The sequence below is a fragment of the Falco peregrinus genome, chromosome 8 (assembly GCF_023634155.1).
Source record: "Falco peregrinus isolate bFalPer1 chromosome 8, bFalPer1.pri, whole genome shotgun sequence".
Taxonomy (NCBI): Eukaryota; Metazoa; Chordata; class Aves; order Falconiformes; family Falconidae; genus Falco; species Falco peregrinus.
Window position 1 is genome coordinate 48,317,502 of NC_073728.1, and position 20,917 is coordinate 48,338,418.

Genomic DNA, 20,917 nt, shown 5'->3' on the forward strand with positions numbered 1-20,917 from the left:
AGTGTCTTTCCATTGATTCAAACACTCAGCAAGGAACAATTGCTTGTTCCTTTTGAATTCAATAACCTCCTTGTCTTTCCCATATCCACATAAATGGCAACAAGGCCAGTCTCCCATCCACAACACTATACATGGTCATATTTTATTTAATTAATATAAACCTATGTAGGTGTCTGAAACAAAGGGGTGAATGAAGGAAACTGATTACTCACCTTTTAGAAACCTTTATATTTGGATAACATACTTGCCTTTAGAAAGAACTGACAGGTTATAACAAGATCCCAAGATGCAGACTTGCAGTGCTGCCTAGCTGTGTGCTGATAAGGCACTATCTTCCAGCTCTACCTCACAAGTTGGAGAGACAAAGAAAATCAATTTTGAAAGTCTAAGACTTGGACTTTAGAATTCCATCGTATATTTCTAGTTATACAATGATATCTAGAGATTTCAGGGAGAAATGTTCAAGACAAATAAACCAAATTTTAAACATTTTATTGATGAACAGCAGAAAATGCAGCTTTTTTTAAAAATCATACCGCGGGATGTAATATCAATTTAATTTGTACACATGTAAATAAACTTTTGCACATATTTTCAACATAATAGCCGCTGTTCTGAAAATAACTCAGGTGTATGGTGTCACAGTCATGGACATCATCCTGAGAAAGACTGAGGATGCAGAGCAGTGTGGTGGGAGCAGCACAGGGATCTGAGGACTGTAAATCCAGCTACAGCCACAGAGGAAATTGTCAGTGGCTGTTTTGTGCTGAGGCATCTGTTGCCTTAGCTACACTGCCAGCAATAGTTTAAAGACAGCTGCAGCGTGTCTATACAAGCTACACAAAACTATGATTTCTATGCTCTTTGAAAAGAACAGAATGTGACTTACATTATATAGTAAGCATTACAGACGGCCTTTTAATACATCTTTCTTCCTAAGAGCAAGTTTTGTCACCAGGGAACACACGATACCCTTTGACCTGTATAACCAGAGGCTTGATAAACTTCTGTTCCAGGTCCTGGAGTATCTTCTTAAGATGTTATTCCCGTACCTGTATCATGAGTAACTTCGAGCCCATGAGTATTATTGTTCATATTCTCTGTTGGCCATCTATGTTATCAGTGCCTTTCTTCAGAGTTGACAGTCGTCTAAAATATGTATGTGTATATAATTATTTTCAGCTGAGAAGTGGTCTTGTAATAGAACAAATCACAGATCTGTAGAGGAAGATTTGAAATGGTGCTCCACAGACTGTTTTCCATCTTCTAGAACTTTGGAAATGCGCTGGGGGAAAAAAAAACCACAAAAACAAACAGAGTTCCATATGTTAAGATGACATCTGTATTAGATTCAGTAATAAGTATACTAATTACTAGGTTGTGGCCTAAAGCTGTGGCGAGAAAAAAAAAGATGTCCACCAAATCTTGGATATTTGCAATTATTTTGTCTGTCCTGCAAAACCTTAAACCTGCATTTAAACCTGTGCACGATTCCAATCACGCTGTGAAGCACTATACACATGTATTGTTAGATTTATTCAGTCCTTTTTCAGACATGTAAAAAAGGACATTTCATCCTTTGCTCTTTAGGTTGAGGTGAATGCATGAGATGCTGGAGAGCTGTTACTCCTGGGTCTGAACAGAACAAGTATGTGATAAACTGAATATCAGCAAAATCCTACAGACTTCAAATTAACAGGTTATTCTTGTTCCTGCCAGAAAAATCCCAAAATTATGAACACATCTAAATGCAGATTTTCCTAAAGAGTGCCTTTAAGGACCATAGAGCAACATCTATATTTAAAAAAAAAACCTGCAGAAACTAATGGATGAAAATTAAACCTATTCACCAGAGGGGTGAAAAAAAAATTTTTAAAAAAATCAACCTTTGTTTTGAAAGATCAGCAAAAAGTTGACATGTAAAATATTACAAGTGCCACAGAATGCTTATACAGTGTGCATATCAGCAGCTACCAGCACGTGCACTGTCACCCTCCAACTATCTGAAACAACAGAAAGACTTTAAAACTTTTGAATTTTCATATCTGCACTGAATATTAATTGTTTCCTTTCAAATACCAAATTAAATATAATAGTTTTAATTTTGTGAAATTTCTGCAGAAATCCGTGAACGTTTTCCTACATTAAATGAAGATAACCTGCTTTAGGCTGCAGTAACATCTCCAGGGTAAGCCACAATTTCTACTTTCAAATAAGCAACTCTGACCTCAGAACTGCCTCACCCTGTGCGCGCTTTGCTATAGATGCTGTGCTGACCTTGCCCTGATGCTAGGGCTAGCTGCCCCATGTAATTAAACCGAACAAGAAACAATTAATTGCTTTCCTCTTTTGCTAATAAACGTGATCGAAAGCAAATGAGAGCAAAATCAGTCGGTCACACGAGACCTCTCGTGGTGCACGCGCGGAACTGCGTGCCGAGCCTGCCTCAAACGTGCAGCTGTACCTGTGCATTCCACAGAGCACGAGCAGAAGCAAATTTTTGCATCTCTATAGAGCATCCACTCCTCTCTCTGACGAGAGAAGTAATAAAAATTAAAATTGTGATTATTTTTTTAATGACATAATTTTCAGAGCATAGACTTTTTAAAGAGGTAACACTTTCTTCCCCACCCCCATCCCAGAGAACTTACCATTGTTTTAAATAGCTGGTTCACTTTCTTTTTTTTGAAGGTTTTCTTCTCACCATCTGAGGTGGAAGGAAACACTGGTTGACTCAACCTATGTGATGCAATTATTTCATCAGGTGCCACAGGGCAGACAGACAGAGTTAATCCTTTAAAAGAGAAACAGTGGTTGCACAAAACAAACCCACAAAAGGAGAGCCAAAGTGTAAGACAAAGCAGAATTCCACGCAACAAACTACTGCAGTTACTAGAAAGGAGACATTTTAAAACTATATCCTTAGAATACAAAAATAAGTATGGGGAAACACTAAAATTCATTACACTGAAACTGAAGAGTGAAAAAAAAATGAACCAGTCTGGTCAAAGAAGAAAAAACCCAGATGCATGCATGAAAAAGAAGTGAGCTGTGACAGTCTGTTGGGTTGTGCAAAGTGTCCATTACAGGCATCTGGAAAGGCAGGGACAATGAGAGGGACAGATAAAGTAAGAAGCAGGATGTGATATGGAAGAAGTAGCAGGTAAAGAATATTGGAATAGGGCACATTTTCTCTTCACATCCTGGCTCAGAACTGAGTTCCACCTTCAGCTACACTTTCCTTTTCCGTATCACGCAGCTGTCAGTCTCCTCGTGGGCAGTTATGTTGTTTCCCTTCCCTCTTGCCGTGAGAGAGCCTTGTGAGATTCCTCTTGAATGTCAAAAGCAGAAGTTGAAACCCTACTATGGGCAACCTTTGGGGACATGCATCTGCCAAAGCAAAGCTCAGAGCATTTCCTCCTGTTTCAAACGCTGCCCTCAGCTGTGAGGGCAGACTGCAGGAGCCCATGCTTCTTGTAAGTGAGACCCTGCAAAGCCAGGGAGATGAATAAACCCTGCCTCTTTCAAAGCAGGGGGAATGCCCGCACTATGCAAAGGAAGCAAAATTCAGAGCTCCACAAGTAACACTGCCAGAATTTGCACGTTAGCACTAGGCAGCACAGTGTAACCAAGCAGGACCAGCAGTCCAGCTTCACAGGCTCAACACACACTTAAATTCTGATCTTTGGCACAGAGCCACACAGAGAGCTACCTGCCCTGCTTAGAACAGACCCTTTACTGCTGTTTTCTTGTAGTAATAAAGAACTGCAGAGGTCCCAGCTTACTGTAAGCAGCTTACCTGGGATCGTTGGCATAGAACGACTGACAGAACTCATCTGCTTGAGGACAGATGTTTTCTGAGGTGCCACTACATGTTCTGAGAGGTTGGTGTCACTCATGAACTCATATTTCCTTGACAGCTGTTTAATAAAAAAAAATATCATTACTGATGAACTACAACATGAGCAACAGAGATCTAAGCAAAATAATCTTTTGTGAAAAGCATAGAAGAAAATAAATAATAAGCAATCATGCCTAACCAGATTTCTTTATGTTTTTTTTTTTCTGAGCCAACAATAAAAGTAACTTGAAGCAGTAGAATGGGTATCATATATAATACTACATACCCGGTAAAAACATGTAACAATTTTGCAGATGGTTTATAGCTAGATAAATATTTCTCATGCCACATAGAAAAAACCTTACGCTAAAAAATATAGGTAGAAGAGATTCTGTAATCTGGAACTCTAGGATGAGACTCCTACTGTGTCTTTGGAATAGTACCATCAGCCACCTCTGACTGTGATCTAGAAAGTAAAATGAAGTTTTGAAAACATTTTCCCGTATTGAATTAACATAACCAGCTTGGCTGCTGTGAGACTTGTCACTATTTTTCTGAAGCAAAAGAAAATCCTGTAACTCAATATGCAGTGAGATTCCCATAGTTAGGTGTATGTGTTATCTAATCTAACCAAAAGATAAAGGCGTTGCTTATTTTTATACATTAATGCTTCTCAGAGCATGACTGTGCTTTGTATCTCTCTTTTGCTTGAGGACACGTGGTGTAAGACAATCATAGTCCTCCATAAAATTCTCCTTGTTTCCCAAAAGAATCTTAGCTTTCTACTGAATTCACTCGGCCTTTGACAATTCCTCCAAATTTTTTTCATTCTATTATTGCCTCGCATTTTAATTTAGATAGGGCTTGTATATCAAAGGACATCTTTCAATTATTTTTATTATTATTTCTTTTTATACTAAAAGAAGAAAAGTCTCCTGAGAATTTAAGTACCCCCAGAAAAACCTCCCATCAAACCTCAATGTCAGTTATATAAGTCATTCTAATGATCTAGCAGTGCAATAAAAGCACTCAGATGATCTATGGAGCGAGAGATGCCAGTGCTTCCAAACCTCAGTCTGGCACCGTTTAAGGAGCGCTGTTTGCAATCTTGCAATTTCCTAACAGCTGCATGTTCCACAACAAGGTACAAAATGTACAAGGCTCATCACTTTTGAAATAGCCCTGACTGCAAGGAGCTGCCATGGAATGTCAGCACAGTCAATTGCCTCTCCACAGGAAAGCTAGCTTAACCCTCCCAGCACAGTACTCCATTTGAAGCTAACCAAGTTTCAGAATTTGCAGTTTCAGGGCTATATTATCTGTCATCATAAACAAGTGGAGATGTTCTGATTTTGCCACTGATTTGTTTCCTCTTCAGCATCTTGCAGCAGGTTTCATTCATGACAGGGCAGATCATCTCTGCATCCTGCATATTCCCCTTTAGGGCAAGCTGGCATTCTTTATGGTATCTTTTTCCTAAGCAAAGGAGTAATGTCTTTTTTTTTAGGGATTATAAAAGGCTACTTCAGTGACATACACATTTCATGTCAGAGATAGAAATATCAGGTGCTGTCTTCTCATCAGCAAACACCACACTGCTTCTTTTTGTTCTTTTTTTGGACCTTCTCATCTTTACTTCAGGGTGAGGATTAATTTGCGGAGCAGTCTCCTCTGATTCTGCTTTTACTTGCTTTGGTAGCACTACTTCCAGATCAAAGCTGCAGGAGCAAAAGAAGAAAGTACAAGTTGCTGAGTGGGATTTTAAAAGCCACTGGTATTCTGATGTCATTTCCCCATTAAATATAAATGCAGGTCATCTATTCCTTTGACTTTCGATGCAGCCTTGCAAACCATTGCTGGCAACTGTAGATACCTTCAGGTATAAGATGCCTTCAGGAGGTATAATGTCACCTTAAAACATTGCAAAGAATGTAAAATATTAACAGGAGTGAAAAACCCTTTTTAAAGATTTGTGCATTAGCATAAGAACCTAAACTAAACAGTTAGAGCTCTTATGGCAAGTTCATGTGTGGTGCTGGTGCTGGAAGAAAACATGCTATTTTGGTTGTTGAAAAGTAGAACAGAGTATTACTATTTATTGTCGTGTTTTAAATGCATCCTCCTATTTATTTCACCATATTGGACAACAATGTGTATACACAGTGATTAAAAAAAAAAAATAAAATCTCCCTTCTGTCTTCCTCTAGTTTTTACAGTTTAAGAAATGGGCTATTTTTTCATTTAAAACAACAACAACCACCAAACCAAAACAAAAACAACCAAAACCAAACCAAAAACCCCCACCAAATGAAAAATATTAAATAGGTGCTGGCTTTATTCTCTTCTTTGCTGGTGTAATTAGCCTATTGAACATGAGGCTGAACTTATTTTGCAACATAAAAATTGATAAATCAAGTAGTATGGTGAATTTGTTGACCCATGCTTCCTAGAAACAAATGAGCATCATAAGAACTAAAAATAGGTGCATGACTGAGCTGGTTAAATGTTGGCTGGTTCCACAGGAGGTGTCCTGCTTTACTAGAGACGTGGGGCTGGCAGATGTGACACAGCTCATGTTTGTGTGCTACAGCCTTCCTGTCCTGGGTGGAAACTGAGGGGCAGGAAGAGCAGCCTGGGACACCTCATAATGTATGATACTACATATCTTTGTTAGACATCTCAGAAAAATTAAGTAAAAAAACAATGAACTGACAGTCAAGCATGCAATATACAGGGATATCTTCAGAAGAAACACTTCCAAGTTAGTTACACACCTTTGGACTATTTAATTTTTAAAAGTGAACTACTCAAAAAGGAAGATCAGATGTTTAAAGAACAGTGGCCACCAAGATGAATTTTATATGCACCTTGTTTGGGAAGAAGTCCTAAGTGTCCCAAGGATAATTTACAAAGTGACCAAAACCATTTGTGGATGAAAAAGCTAGTCAATATACCTATACATGTTCTCTCAAACTTAAAAGTCTCTATGTTTCCCAGTGCTGCAGTTAAAGCATATTAGGCAAAGTATTTCACATTACAACAGACTTTACTGGTATGTCCCACCTCCTTACTTGTAAGTTTGTAAAGGCTGTCCTCTTCCTTTCCAATTTTTAGAAGCAAAAAGATGCTAATTAAGTTAAAAGAAAAACTTGCAAAACCCCCAGGATCTTTGTATTTTTTGAAATGTCATTTACATTTTAAAATACTTGGTTTATGAAAATGAAATGCCACTTTTTTCAGTGAAAGTCGAGTATATTTTGTCTATTAAGGTTGAAATACTGTAGCTTTAAGCCTGGAGGAAGTAATAGCTACAGTTAAAAATAATGTTGGCATAGTCTGAAGAGACTGCTAGTGGTCTTTGTGCTTGAATGCCTTTTTTTAAATCTTTTAGTTTCATTCCATGAAACTACTAAGAAACCAGGTCTGAAAGAAAATTTGTTTTGTATTCATAACCAACCTTTCTGAAGCAATTTTGTTTGGAGTACTGCAGTCCGAATTCATGGATGTCAGTGAAATAACTGATAGCTGACGGTAGGATCTCAGCATTGATCTTGGCCGTCCCACTCTCTTGTCGTCAAAATCTGGCTATAGGATGGAAAGGAGAAACACGTTCTACCAAACAACTTTGTGTGAACCTAATTCATCCCTTTTCATTAGGTCTTGAAGATGGCACAGGTGTTTTAACATTTGGCATGAAAGCAGTTGTTTACTACCATTAATTACTGTGATTGTATCTTCTGTCGGCATGCACTCTTACTCTAAGGCCTCCCAAACTCAATGATACAGTGAGTAGCTAAATAGACTACAACTGACATAATTAACTGTATGTTTGAAAAAGAAATCAAGAGAAACAGTGTCTGCTGATCTTATTTTGAACAGACCTGAGGCACACCATTGAAGTACTTGCTTGGGCAAATAGATTTAGTTAGTCCTTGCTCCAAGACGCTAATCCTGCTCCATCTTCGATACATCAGCTTCTGCCATCTTTACATGTTAATATATCCTTTTTTAACTATATGTTTGCAACCTTTGGAGAAAATTAATATTTCTTTAATAGCTAGCCAGGAGGAACAGGAGGATTCTCTAGGTCATCGGGTATCCATGTTGCACAATGCCGTATAGGCCGCAGCACCTCTCTCTGCAAAGCCTGAGGTTAACACCTTCTGCAGTGGAAGGAGGAAAAGGACGTGACACTCCAAATCTTCTTGAAGAAGATTTAGCTATCACACTGAAAGTATTCAGCTTAGCGTTGATGGTTATTCAGGCCTTGCAGCCTGGGACAAAGTTAACTGAAACAATCTGACTTATTTTCAAATGCTTTTCTGTTACTCTTGTTAACAAGGTGGCGACAAGGATCACATTTCTTGGATAATTCTAGAACTGTTTTATTTCTTCAGGGGAGACTTCCGGGATCTAAAACCTCTCTTTTTCTGTTCAATTACTTCCTGGGATGGCCATGCCTCCCCCTAGTTAGCTCATCACAGTGTCATGACACGAGGGAGGTTTTTGAGAATCTCCCAGTGTATGCATACCATAAACTACTTTTCCAGCCTACTTCAATTTCTATCCTATAAAAAACACGTGAACAACTTTAAAAAGTATTTCATATTAAAGCACAGGTTTTTGTTATTATCCAGAAAATATTAAACAATTGTGTGTAATTCCATATGCCAAATTCCCAGATACTTTGCTTCTGATGTCATTGCTCACTAAGACTCTGATATCTAGCAGAGAACTTGGAAAAATTTGTAGTTGCAAGAATTATTTTGAAGTGTTTTGCAATGAGTTTACATGCTGCTTATCCTTTGAATGGCCAGAATCTTGTAATAAAGACACAACAGCAGCATAACTTCTTTTTTTTTTTTTTTTCCCTCCTTCTTTGCTGTTAATAAAAAAGCTCAGGCCAGCCACCAGGGAGTCAAACATGGTATAATGGCAGTTTTAAATAGTGGGGGGTTTAAGTGCTGATCTGTAAGAGTGCTGAGGGGTTCAAGTGTTAGGCAAGATTGCTAATTGTGGATTACAGCCTCTTTAGTATTGCAAGGATGGTGGCATGGGACTGAAAGTAAGGAAAACATACTGAAATAAATATATAATATTTTCATGATATAGGTGTGTAACACAACACAATATCCAAAACTGAGGTTCAAAACTAGCTGTTTCTTCTATGGCAAGAGAAATAAATCCATTTATAAAATTATCAATGCTCAAAGCAACAACATAAAAGAATTTCAAAAGCAACTGGTGTTTAATCACAAAACAAAACATCATTGTTGCTAGCCTGCAGAAGCTCAGATAGACTATTTTATTCAAGAATTGTCTGGAGAGTTTGTGTTTAGAAGCTATCCTTCAATTCCCATATATTGCAGTTCGGTCTCAACTAATATTTATGGTATTATACACATGGTAGGTTTTACTTCACAACACAGCTGGAATTGGCTAGCACAGGGAGACATCAATTGCAGATCAAAGCCCTAAGCCACTAAGAAAAATTACAAAGAGAAGAAACATGAGAATTTGCTTTCACTTCCTTAATAAGGCAGAAAAGAATTGCAACTTTTAATAGACATAATAAAACACTACAAATCTTCCAGAATGAGGAATATTTGATAAGTCAGAGAAATGAATCAACTCTTTGACTATAAAACTCAGGTCCTACTACCTTCAGATCACAAGAAAACCCACAGGCAACAAAAGTTTACTATGTGCTTTCGTTTAGAAGAACAAGGTGCGTATTAAGTAAAGAGAAATTGCAGCAGAGGTTAAAAGGAGAGCAGTACCAATTCTCTGGCTCCATACTGTTTTTCCACTTTGACTTTTAAATGCTTGAAACATTCCTCCATACGGTCATGGAAAGGACGAAGATTATCAGAAACTCTTCTTTCATGAATTTTAATTCCAGCCCCAAGGAAAGGTATCTTAAAGAGGGAAAAAAAAGGAAAAAAAAAAGAAAAGAGAGAATATTAAACCGAGTCTGACAACCCCTCTAGCTCCATTTACAGTATCTGCTAAGTCAACTGCAAAACTCCTACTGTGATTTGCAAAAAAAGATTTGTTGGTTGATCTCAGATTTTAGCAGAATCTACAAGATAGAAAGGCTCTTGAAAAATGGGCTTTCTTAGTCCATTTTTGAAGAATGTTGGCTGCCTCATAGTGACCGCTTTCTCTCTTCAATGTATTTTAATGTTAATCCCTTATGAGAATAAACACACCATGTGTGAGTTTAAAAAATTCTTAGACTACTGGCCCACCCGCTTATGAAAGTGCCTGCCCAGTGGACTCCAGGCAGACAGTTTTAACTTCACTTTCAAATGGAAGATTGAGCGACTGGAAAAGGTTCAAATCAATCTACTGGGGGCTTAATCATGTGATCACTTCGACAATTGCTGCAGCAATTTAATATGTTAGTATCTGGTTACTGAAGGTGTCCTTTTCCTTTCTCCTTTATAAATTAATGCTTCAATACGAAAAATGAACAACTCAAGCCATGAACAGAAGCAGCTTGCACTAACCAGGCTGACTTTGCTCAGTTTTACCCCTGCACTTCTCTTTTTTGCCACTCATCCTTTAGGCTGGGATCAGTGACAAGTAGCCAAAGGGGTTAAGACCTCTGATTCTTCCTACTAGAATTAAAAGAAGGTACATAATATAATTTTTTAAACTGGGGCGAGGGATGGAGAAGTACAGTTATGGGTACTTACTTCCTAAAAGGATTAACACCTGATAAAAAGGTTAGGAAAAGGTCTATCTGTTCATTAAATATCTCCCTCTAATTTCTTAAAAATAATAATAATAATAATCTTTCTCCTTTGTCAGAAGAAACGCCTTGCTTACCAAATAAATAAAAAAAAAAAAAAAGAAAAAAAATTATTAAGTGAATATGACGGTAATTACTACTCTTATAATCCCTTCCTTACAATGTTTTCCTTTCCTATTACATTGCTACTATCACGTTTGCTCCTATATTAGTGTAATAATATCCAGTTAAAAGCAAAAAAGACGGATCTTTATCTTTAAGGATTATGGACAGCACACTTAGAAATGCTGTTTAATTAATAATAAATGTATTCACAACAAGAAACTTTTGTACTGCTTCTCTTTACAATATAAAGAGATTGCATTACTTTTCAGTCTTTGAAGATGGTGATTTATGAAACTTACGCAACATACTTTTAGCAACCTTCTGCTTGTGACCTTTTCCAACAGCTCTACCATTGACTTCGAGCGATGTTGCATTAATGTTTGGGGCTTCCTTTTTGTGTTCTGACCCTATGAATACTATAACACTGTATATATCGATCCACGCACTGACTTTATCATATTTTATGGAAGCTCAATTTCAATATAACTTTTAAAAACATGATATTAAAGCCCTTCTAGTACAGACAGATCTGTTTGTCCTCTTTAGAGGGACTTACAGGGATAGATAGCCATAAATTACCATTTTATTTCCTAAGGCCAGATGGTATTATGGTCTGTATAAGTATACCATTATATCCAGAGTACTTCTGATGGTCAGAAAGCAACCATATACAGAGCCTGTGGTGGACAACAATGCAGAGGAAAGTTGTAAAGGTTGGTGACTCAAACTAATAACCAAATTAAGATGAATCAAAATGAAACAGGAAAAATCTTCAAACACATTAAGAAAATAGTATAAAAAATTGCATTAAAACTATTTGGAAGACTCATTTCAAGGCTGAGAGAGGAATAAATGGTTAATTCTTGCTGTCTCTCATCTACAAAACAGAGATAGAATCATGGAGTCATGAAACAGATTGGGTTGGAAGGGACCTTTACAGGTCACCTGGTGCATCCCCCTGCAATGAGCTGGGACACCTGCAACTAGACCAGGTTGCTCAGAGCCCACCCAACCTGGACTTGAATGTTTCCAGGGACGGGGGACAGGGCATCTAATGCAAGAACTGTCCCCCTCCCCCTTGCCCCTCCCCCCCCCGCCCCCACAACAACAGTGAATAGCCACCTCTAGGGAAGAGTTACTTCCCAAGAGAATATCTGATATTTGCAGGTGCTTGTTTTCCCAGAAGTTCATGAAGTCCTTATGACTTCTTGTCACGCTGTCAGTTTTATCTCCAGATACACAACCTGAGTGTGAAATCCTGTCCCTTTTAACCATAAATGTAGCCCCACTACATGTGGGTTCTGATAAACCAAATTATGTGTTCTACAAAGTACTTTTTTGGTCAACTATTTTCCCTGGGACATAAGGAGATATATGGGTAATTCCCCTGATTTGGGTAGTGTTTCATCTAACTCTTAACAGATACTATAATGATGATATATGCCTCAGGAAATACGGTGTTATTTTTGTAATTAAGCAATTTCTCTGGTTTAGGCACAGATTTTAAAAAAACTTGAAGGACAGCATTGCTTAGGTCCCCAAGAACATTTTATCACATACTACATCAGAGGGTAAGGAACTATTGCTGTGCTGTTTTGTCAGTCATCTTAGTGTGTTAGTAATGGAATGCATGCTTCTTTTTAGGCACATTAAAATTGAAAGGGTTGAAGTCCTTTTTCCTACTTAAGGGAAACTATTCATATCTAAATAGGATAATAAATAGATGGTCATTTACAACTATACATACTCTAAAATGGAAGATTTAGCCTGAGAGAATATTTTACTATGAGTCCCATTAAAAAACAAACAAACAAACACACACACACCAAAAAACAAAAAACACCCCGCAAATTCATTCCAGAACTAGACAAGAAGTTTGTAATAAGAATCTTCATAACCTTCTAACCCTCCCTGCTTTGGGGAAACTATAAAAAACCACACCAAAACAAAACACGAAAATCAAACAAAACCCAAAACCAACCAGTAAAAATGACAGTCATCTAAGCGCTATGTTCTCCTGCTCCTGCTAGAAAGGAACAGAAAAAAGGAATAGCTGATGAAGCCTCAGATGACTGTTTTCAGTAAGAAATTACCTGCCAAGCAATTAGATCTTTGAGTCTATTCAGCTTTTCTTGATCCTCTGGATGGTCCCTGATATATTCTTCTGTAAAGAAAGCCTGAGATAAAAAATAAAAAAAAATCAGTCCATCGCTTTGACAGGTAAAGAATGCAGTGATTACTCCACTGACTCTAGGTTGTGACTGTGATATTGGTCATCAAATAAGAGACATACGAATGCTCCTTAACCAAATACTGCTGGTGATAATTCCTTACTATATCAGTTGAGAACTGAGGTGCTCTTTTTTGTTCAAATTTAGTCAGTCTTTATCCAACACTTCTGAGTTCGAGACCCTTACCATGAAACCTGATTACTGTTTTATTAAGCTTGCACTGAAACGAAAAAGGCACGAATTTGGAGTATCATGATTTACACTGATAAATTATCGTTTTATTCAAGTACCTTACTTACTGACATTAGCCAGTGTTACACAATAAGGGAATTCAACTCTGTCGTAGATAAGCAGTCAGAAACTGCACACACACTGCCTTTCACTGCCCAAAGGTTCCCCCCCCCCCCCCCCCCACCCCCGCCTCGGATATGAAAGAAGAATGTAGCTAAATAGTATCTAACAATATCCGTGACTGCCAAATATCTAAAAAATGGTATTTTAGGACTAACATAGCATAAGCCATACTCCTCCAGAATATGCCATGCTTACCACATATAATTTATGCGTGTATGTATATACACACATATATATGGGGTCTTTTCAACACTCTCTGAGTCTACCTGACATGCTGAGCCTACTTGAGCATGGCACGTGTTTTCCATAAGGAAATGGCAGGCAGAAATAATTGAGCTCCACGGCTGTGGGGTACCCCCACATTTATTTTCATCCCCAAAATATAATTAGTAATTTAGAGTTTAAATTTATATAAGCTTTTAACATTCCAGCTTTCTCTCCCACCCCACCTTCACAAGGTAGCCTTAGGGACAAATATTCTACAGTTCAGTTCTTCAAGACATTCCATTTTCCTTGTATTACCAGAACAGTTTTTATTTGTATTGCCATTTTTTAACAACAATGGCATTAATACAGAATGGCTGCAGTTACTGGGAAAACCTGATGACAGCTTAGTTGATAACCCACATCTGAATACTCTAGACCTACTGTAGGATAAACTTGATTCATTTAATTCAGATCAAATTCTTTGATGTGAGAGCACCTATTTCATTACAAAAGGGGTACCATGTCTCACGTGTATATGAAAACCCTTAACACAGTAATTAATTTTGAGCTTCAATTACTCTAGTCTGTAGTTTCTGCTTTCAAAGACAAATGTCACCACAATATGAGGATCTCTTTATCAGTGGAGTTATGTCTTTCATATTCCCAGCCCACATTTCACTGCCAGTTTGAACAAAGGACCTGGGAGGATTATTAAATAATGTATCTGAATATGTTCTTTGCGTTGACTTAAAAGACCACTCATATTTAGCAAAGCCACCCATAACAGCTGGATCAACAATTCCGTTCAGAAGCATAGAAAGTGGATTAATAGGAAGGTTCTCATCATTCTGGTATTGGTTAATCATCATCAAAAATTTTTTCATTTGTCATGGACATCGTTTCAATAGCATTCTCTAAAGGACTAATTGTAGTCTATAAAAGAAAGAAAAGACTTTTAAGGTTTATAAACATATTAAAAGGTATTTTTGGTTTTATAAAATTTCACATATATTAACCAACAGAGATTTGTTAATTTCTCTCAGGACTTTATAAACTAGATGTAAAATATATTGATCCTATTAATACAAAGGTAAAACAGAAGTAATAATAGCTTTGTATACATAAAAATAAGTAAATAACAAGTGTGATAAATTTGAAAACTATTTTGTGCATGGGGATTCATATAGATACAAGTTTTACAGGTTCTTGGCATGGTGATACACACCTGTGACATGGAGACAACCTCAAACCATCGTAAAATTCCAGGAAGTTTGTATGCTGTAACAAACGATGTTCTCTCAATCCACATAGACTATTAAAAAAAACATAGCAGGGAGAAAATTATACTTCAGGATTTAAACTTTAATCTTTTCTGCCTTCTGAAATATCAGAGTGAAAAGAATGTAGATGGAAAACATATGAACACTTTTGCATGAAAGGACACTGCGAAATTAATCTAGCACAGCAATTTGCACAAATAATTTTTCCGATTTCAGATTAGGTCATTTTTTAGGCACAAAGCCTGCACAAAGCAGAGGAAAAAGAAAAATTGCCCTTGAATCTTTTAGTATCTAATCCTATTTTTGCCGTCACAGATTGAATGACTATGACTAAATGACCTGTTCTCACTTCTACCCAATTACTTCCCAAATGTATTTCTGCAATGAAAAGCAGTGATAGCCCAATAATAAGTTGCCAGCATTCTCTCCCCGCCCCCCCCCTTTTTTTTTTCCTCTTTAAACAAGACTAGCTGCTGGGCTTTTAAAATGCCACTAGTTCATTTACACTACTGCTGCTTATTGTACCAGTATCCGTTGACCTAAACTGCCAGGACTGAGAAACATAACAATGATTGCAATGAAGACATAGTCCAACTATCCCCATTTTCCACGTATCTGAAGTAACCATGCGTATTATCTATTGTCATCAGCAATGAAAACATTAACGATTTAATTTTTGTAAAACCATTTAAAGGTTTATTCATAAATGGTTTCAAAACTCTACAGTTTGTAATGGAAGCCAATGTGCAGCATGAGTCTTAATAATGCAGTGCAAACCTGGGATGTCAGAGAAAAGTTTGCATCTGAAGCATTTAGCTGAACAAAAGGTGAGAAGCTCCTTACATGAAACTGTTGATGCTACTAATCAGCACACACATGGCTGAAATTGTAAATTTTTAAAAATAAATGGCTTTTCCCACTAATATCCCAAGAGCACAGCTTTAGCCATAAAGACTGGATGTTTTCATGACAAACTATAAAATATCAGCTATCTGTAAAATGAAAATAAAGTAACTTAGCACATTTTTATGCATGAAACGGAAAAATAATTTATGGTATTGCAGATTTCCTAGAATATTTGAACAATGAAGACTATTTCTTAGCAGTACACCATTAGGCATAGGAATAAATGTGACAAAGGTAGCACTCTAGTCTGTCAAGTTTTTATGGGACTAATGAAAGCAGACAACACACACCTCTCATTGCCAAACTGGCAGCTGACAAAAGTGTTGTAAACTACAAGAGGCAAATCATTTGATATTTATTGAGATGTCATCTTGTTTCATAATGAAAATCTGCGCCAGAAAATGTTACTGCTTAACACGAATGTGTTGAACATACTTAACTAAATAATGTTTACCTGCAACTGGCACAGTGATGTATCACTGAGTGCACAGAAATAGTGCTAAAATAGAGAAATTTTGCTTTTTTTCTTTTTTGGAACCAGACCCTAGAGGTAGGATGTCTGTAACGAGTCTTCCAAGACTAAGAAAGGATCTAGAGCAAATGTCAGTCACAGCTACCAGAACTGCAACCATCACCCTATAGTTCAATTACTTACAGCAAATTCATTTTCAGGGTCAACAGATCCTTTTCTGACTGGTCTTGAGTAGTGGAATCGGTGCACGTTGTTGGACTTATAAAAACTAAAAGATTTAAAAAAAGACTATTGTAAAATACAGAATTCAGAAATTTATGGAACTTGTTATCACAGTGAAATATTTCATTTTGATTCACTTGAGTTTTTAATTAAAAGCAAATTTTCTAGTCAGAAAAAAAGCATTTCACTGAGAACTCAGGAGACAACTACTTTATCTATAAATCAGTGTCATCACACAGTATTTTACAATTATTAAGCTTCAGCTTGTAATGGGGTATAATTTCCAGGCATAAATTTCAGAACTTCCAGATTAATGTTAAAACCTACAGAAGAAGGTCAAGAAAAGATTTTTACTTCCATATATTCTTGCTGTGGCAGGCACACTGCATGCCTGCTTTATAATGGCATACCAAAGGAGTATGTTTTGTTAAAAATAACTGACTGAATAGAGCAGATATATTCACCTGGTGTGTTTTTTCACCCACGGTGCATGCCAAATCAGTTTAATCACATCTAACAATTCTGCTCACAATGCAGAACAATAAGTATTGAATAAACTAAACATTTGAAGCCATTATAATAATAATTTCTTGTGATAGATAAGAAAATGTATATAAATACTTGTAGAGAAGGACATCAATGTAAAGAATATATTGCAAATTCAAGTTATGGTCTATTCCATGTAGCTAATAAATCATTCTCGGTCATTGTGAGCACATATTTTGGTTCAACCAGGCTCAGGGCTAGGTCCTGCACTTGGATCACAACAGCCCCATGCAATGCTGCGGGCTGGGGCAGGGGGCTGGGAACTGCCTGGCGGGGAAGGGGCTGGGAGGACTGGTGGCCAGCTGGGCATGAGCCAGCAGCGTGCCCGGGTGGCCAAGGAGGCCAGCAGCACCCTGGCTCGTAGCCGGGACAGCATGGCCAACAGGGCCAGGGCAGTGCCTGTCCCCCTATGCTCGGCACTGGTGAGGCCGCCCCTCGAACCCTGGCTTCGGGTTTGGGCCCCTCACGGCCAGAGGGACATGGAGGGGCTGGAGCGTGTCCAGAGCCGGGCACGGGGCTGGGGAAGGGGCTGGGGCACAAGTGCTGGGAGGGGCGGCGGGGGGAACTGGGGGGGGTTTAGTCTGGAGAAGGCTCAGGGGGGACCTTATTGCTCCCTGTAGGCATGGGGGGGTTCATCTCTTTTCCCAGAGAACAAGTGACAGGACAAGAGGAAACAGACTCCAGTCACATCAGGGGAGGTTTAGGTTGGGTACTAGGAAAAGTTTCTTCACAGAAAGGGTGGTCAAGCCCTGGAACAGGCTGCCCAGGGAGGTGGAGGAATCACCATCCCTGGAGGTGTTTAAAAGATATATAGATGTGGCACTTAGGGACAGGGTTTAGTGGTGGACTTGGCAGTGCTGGGTTAACGGTTGGACATGATGATCTCAAAGGTCTTTTCCAACCTAAATGATTCTATGATAATTCCACAAAACTCATATCTACTCATCTTTTAGCACTGGCTGACTTGAAAGAACAGAATTTGCACACTTTTGGCTTAGTGTTTTGCTGTCCCTAGAAAATTCTTTCATTTTGATTTTTGGTTTCTTTTTGAAAGATGGATTAAATTTAAAGCCATATTAAGTGAAAGCTAATTTTGCAGAGGAAAAGAAAAATTTCTCAGAAATATCTTACAGTAAAACCAAGCCATGTTTTGGAAGCCTAGGGAAACAAACAAATGGAGAGACACCAAACTGTTGAGCTAAGGAAACTTCTGTTGTATTAGTTCATAGGAACCTATAATTTATGATCCAAGCTACTAAGATTATCTTCATCAATAAAGAAAGTGTTATATACTGCCATACTGAGTCAGATAACTTTATACAGTTCCATCTGAAAGGACAGGTATTTTGAAGCTTGTTGATAGAATAAATGTATTGTCATTGACTAATGTAACTAACAATTAAATGCACAGTAAAGTACACTCATAAAATCTCTAAGACCAGATGAAATCAGCAGTTTGGCGGAATTCTGCAGCTGAGACAAACAATTACATAGCTCCTGTATGACAAGAGATTGTACTTATGTGGAACACTGCTAAATAAAACTTTTACAAGCTCAAAATGTGGCTGGCACTGCACTGAAACTAGTCAAACAGGACCAGATTTATAAGCTGTCTTTCAAGTTACTGGCTTTAAAATGAATTCAAGTTGAAACTGGGACAACAGTTCATAATTTTTTTATTTCACTGGTTTTTTTTTTTTTTGTTTTGTTGGTTGTTGTTTGTTTTTTTTTAATCTTGTAGTACAAGTCCTGTGCTATGTATCTGCTTTATTTATTTTGGGGTACATGGGGAGGTGATTCTTCTTTTTCCACTCAATCAACCACAATTTCAGTAAAAATTGTAGAGAAAAGTCTGCAGACAAAGGTGACATCTGGTTTGAATCCAGCTGTGGAAGAGTTAGAAATGAACCCGGCTGACAAAAAGAAGCCTTCTATCTTCATTCTCTTTTTGGACAGCCAAAGTGTTGTTAAAGGTTTTGGTCTGAGTGTTTGTTTGTTGAAGTGTGGAGGCATTCCAAAGCCTGTCTTGCATTAAAAAGACAGGTGCCTCAGTTTACCTAGAGACATTTTAGCTCGAGATGCCTCTTTTACACCAGTTTCGGTTAGGGAGATACAGTCATACCTGGTGCTTTCACAAGGCACTGACAAGAACAGGGAGAAACCACGGCCTGCCTTAATTGATGGTGCTTGTACCTATGTGCTGTCCTTAAGTTACAAGCTAACAAATACTATCTTGAATTTTTTCATTCAGGTGTTAGTGATAGCAACGGCTTTTACTGACCATGTTTGCAACCATATACATCACAGAATGGTTTGGGTTGGAAGGAACCTTTAAAGATCACCTCGTTCCAATTGCCTTGCCGTGGGCATGGCCACCTTTCACTAGACCAGGTTGCTCAAAGCCCCATCCAACCGGGCCTTGAACCCTTTCAAGGATGGGGCATCCACAGCTCCTTTGGGCAACTTCTTCCAGTATCTCAACACCTTCATAGTAAAGAATGTCTTCCTTACATCCAATCTAAATCTCCCCTCTCTCCATTTAAAAACACTGCCCTCCATCCTGTCAGTACAGACCTTGACAAAAAGTCTCTCTCCATCTTTTTTATAATCTCCCTTTATATATTGATGGATTATGGATTTGGAGCCAAAGATCTCACAAGCCTTAATTCAGCCAATATTCCAGTAGGTACTGTATGCAGTTTGGGCATCAACTATTAGAAGGAACCATCACTTTCCACACTTGTAGTCAGAACAATTAATTAGGAGCGTGTACTAAGTTCTGCCAGTTCTACACTGGGTTACAAGTTTGGAATTGTTCCCCAGTCTGTTCTCAGAATACTTTGGACAATTAATTTCCTTTACTCCTTTACAAAATCTTGACCATAGTACCAATGGAAGCCATTGTGCCACCATATCTTTTGCTCTTGGCAAGTTAAATCGTAACAACATTCTGTTGTACAAGAACCTTCAACTCAACCACTCTCATACTGCTAGTCACCTGTAAGAGCCCTATTTCCATCATTTGCATAAGAAGCTGTATTTAAAACTCAATAACTTGGACCCAAAGCATGGATTCCACCTCCCCTCCCTGTAACCAGGGTTGCTGGTTATGCTGTTCCTTAAGTAGTATATGGGTAGATGTTCTTTCATTAAATTCCTAGGGAATACAGAAGTCAGTAAATAAGACAGTAAAAGCTCTAAGATTCACTGGCAAATGACTGAGTTCAAAAAATAATGGTTGTCTGCCAGTTTAGGAATAAGGACTGATTTTTATTATATTATCTATTTACAGGAATTTACTCACTTTATAATTTGGTCAGGTACTGCCTTATTTTTGAATCTAGGTTGCTCCTCTAGGACTGGTTGCACTGTAAAACACTGGATGTCTGAAATTATGAAAGTTAAGGCCATGGTATTAACTATCAGGATGAAATACTGCAGGCTTATGAGGAAATTAAAATAATAATAATGGTAACAATGATGATGATAATAATAAAACCAATAATTAATAACAACAATAACAATAACATTTTCCTGATGAAAAATCTGCAGGGTTCAGAGTTTCATTTGTGGAGCTTCCTTGGCCAAAAAAGGACAAGTTTTGCCAGTAGTAATTAGTATATATATATATAAATATTAATTTTGAACTGCATATTTTTAGTATTTACTGAATTCGAGTATCTGTAGCTGAATTTATCACACTGAATCATTCACTAAATTTTAAAGCCCAGCCAACTTACAAAAATGACATTAACAACATCTGACATTAACAGTTTCACTATTTCACTTCAGGCATGCATAATGTCATGATGTTTAGCATTTTATCTTTGAAATCTGTAATTGAGCAGTCCTTTTACTTGAGATTTCCTTTTTCTATGGAAGTGTTATTTTTGAAATCCGAGTACTGTATTTCTATGTAAATACATCGTATATATTTCAGTATATTTAAGACTCATGCCCCTGGTTAAGGTTCTGTAGCTTTTTCTTAAGTGCCTC

At 37.7% G+C, this 20,917-nt stretch overlaps 1 protein-coding gene across 1 annotated transcript in view; it reads right to left on the bottom strand.

Annotated features, from left to right (window-relative positions):
• Window positions 1-476: 476 nt before the first annotated feature.
• The window catches only part of DOCK2 (dedicator of cytokinesis 2), a 197,898-nt gene continuing 177,457 nt past the window's right edge, over window positions 477-20,917 (bottom strand). The window contains 13 exon segments of the mRNA XM_055811904.1: window positions 477-1,285; window positions 2,652-2,794; window positions 3,800-3,920; window positions 5,379-5,559; window positions 7,299-7,426; window positions 9,622-9,759; window positions 12,797-12,880; window positions 13,225-13,228; window positions 14,255-14,367; window positions 14,369-14,428; window positions 14,721-14,807; window positions 16,337-16,421; window positions 20,226-20,307. Of these exon segments, the coding sequence (XP_055667879.1) occupies window positions 1,211-1,285; window positions 2,652-2,794; window positions 3,800-3,920; window positions 5,379-5,559; window positions 7,299-7,426; window positions 9,622-9,759; window positions 12,797-12,880; window positions 13,225-13,228; window positions 14,255-14,367; window positions 14,369-14,428; window positions 14,721-14,807; window positions 16,337-16,421; window positions 20,226-20,307 (1,301 nt within the window). The 3' untranslated portion in view covers window positions 477-1,210.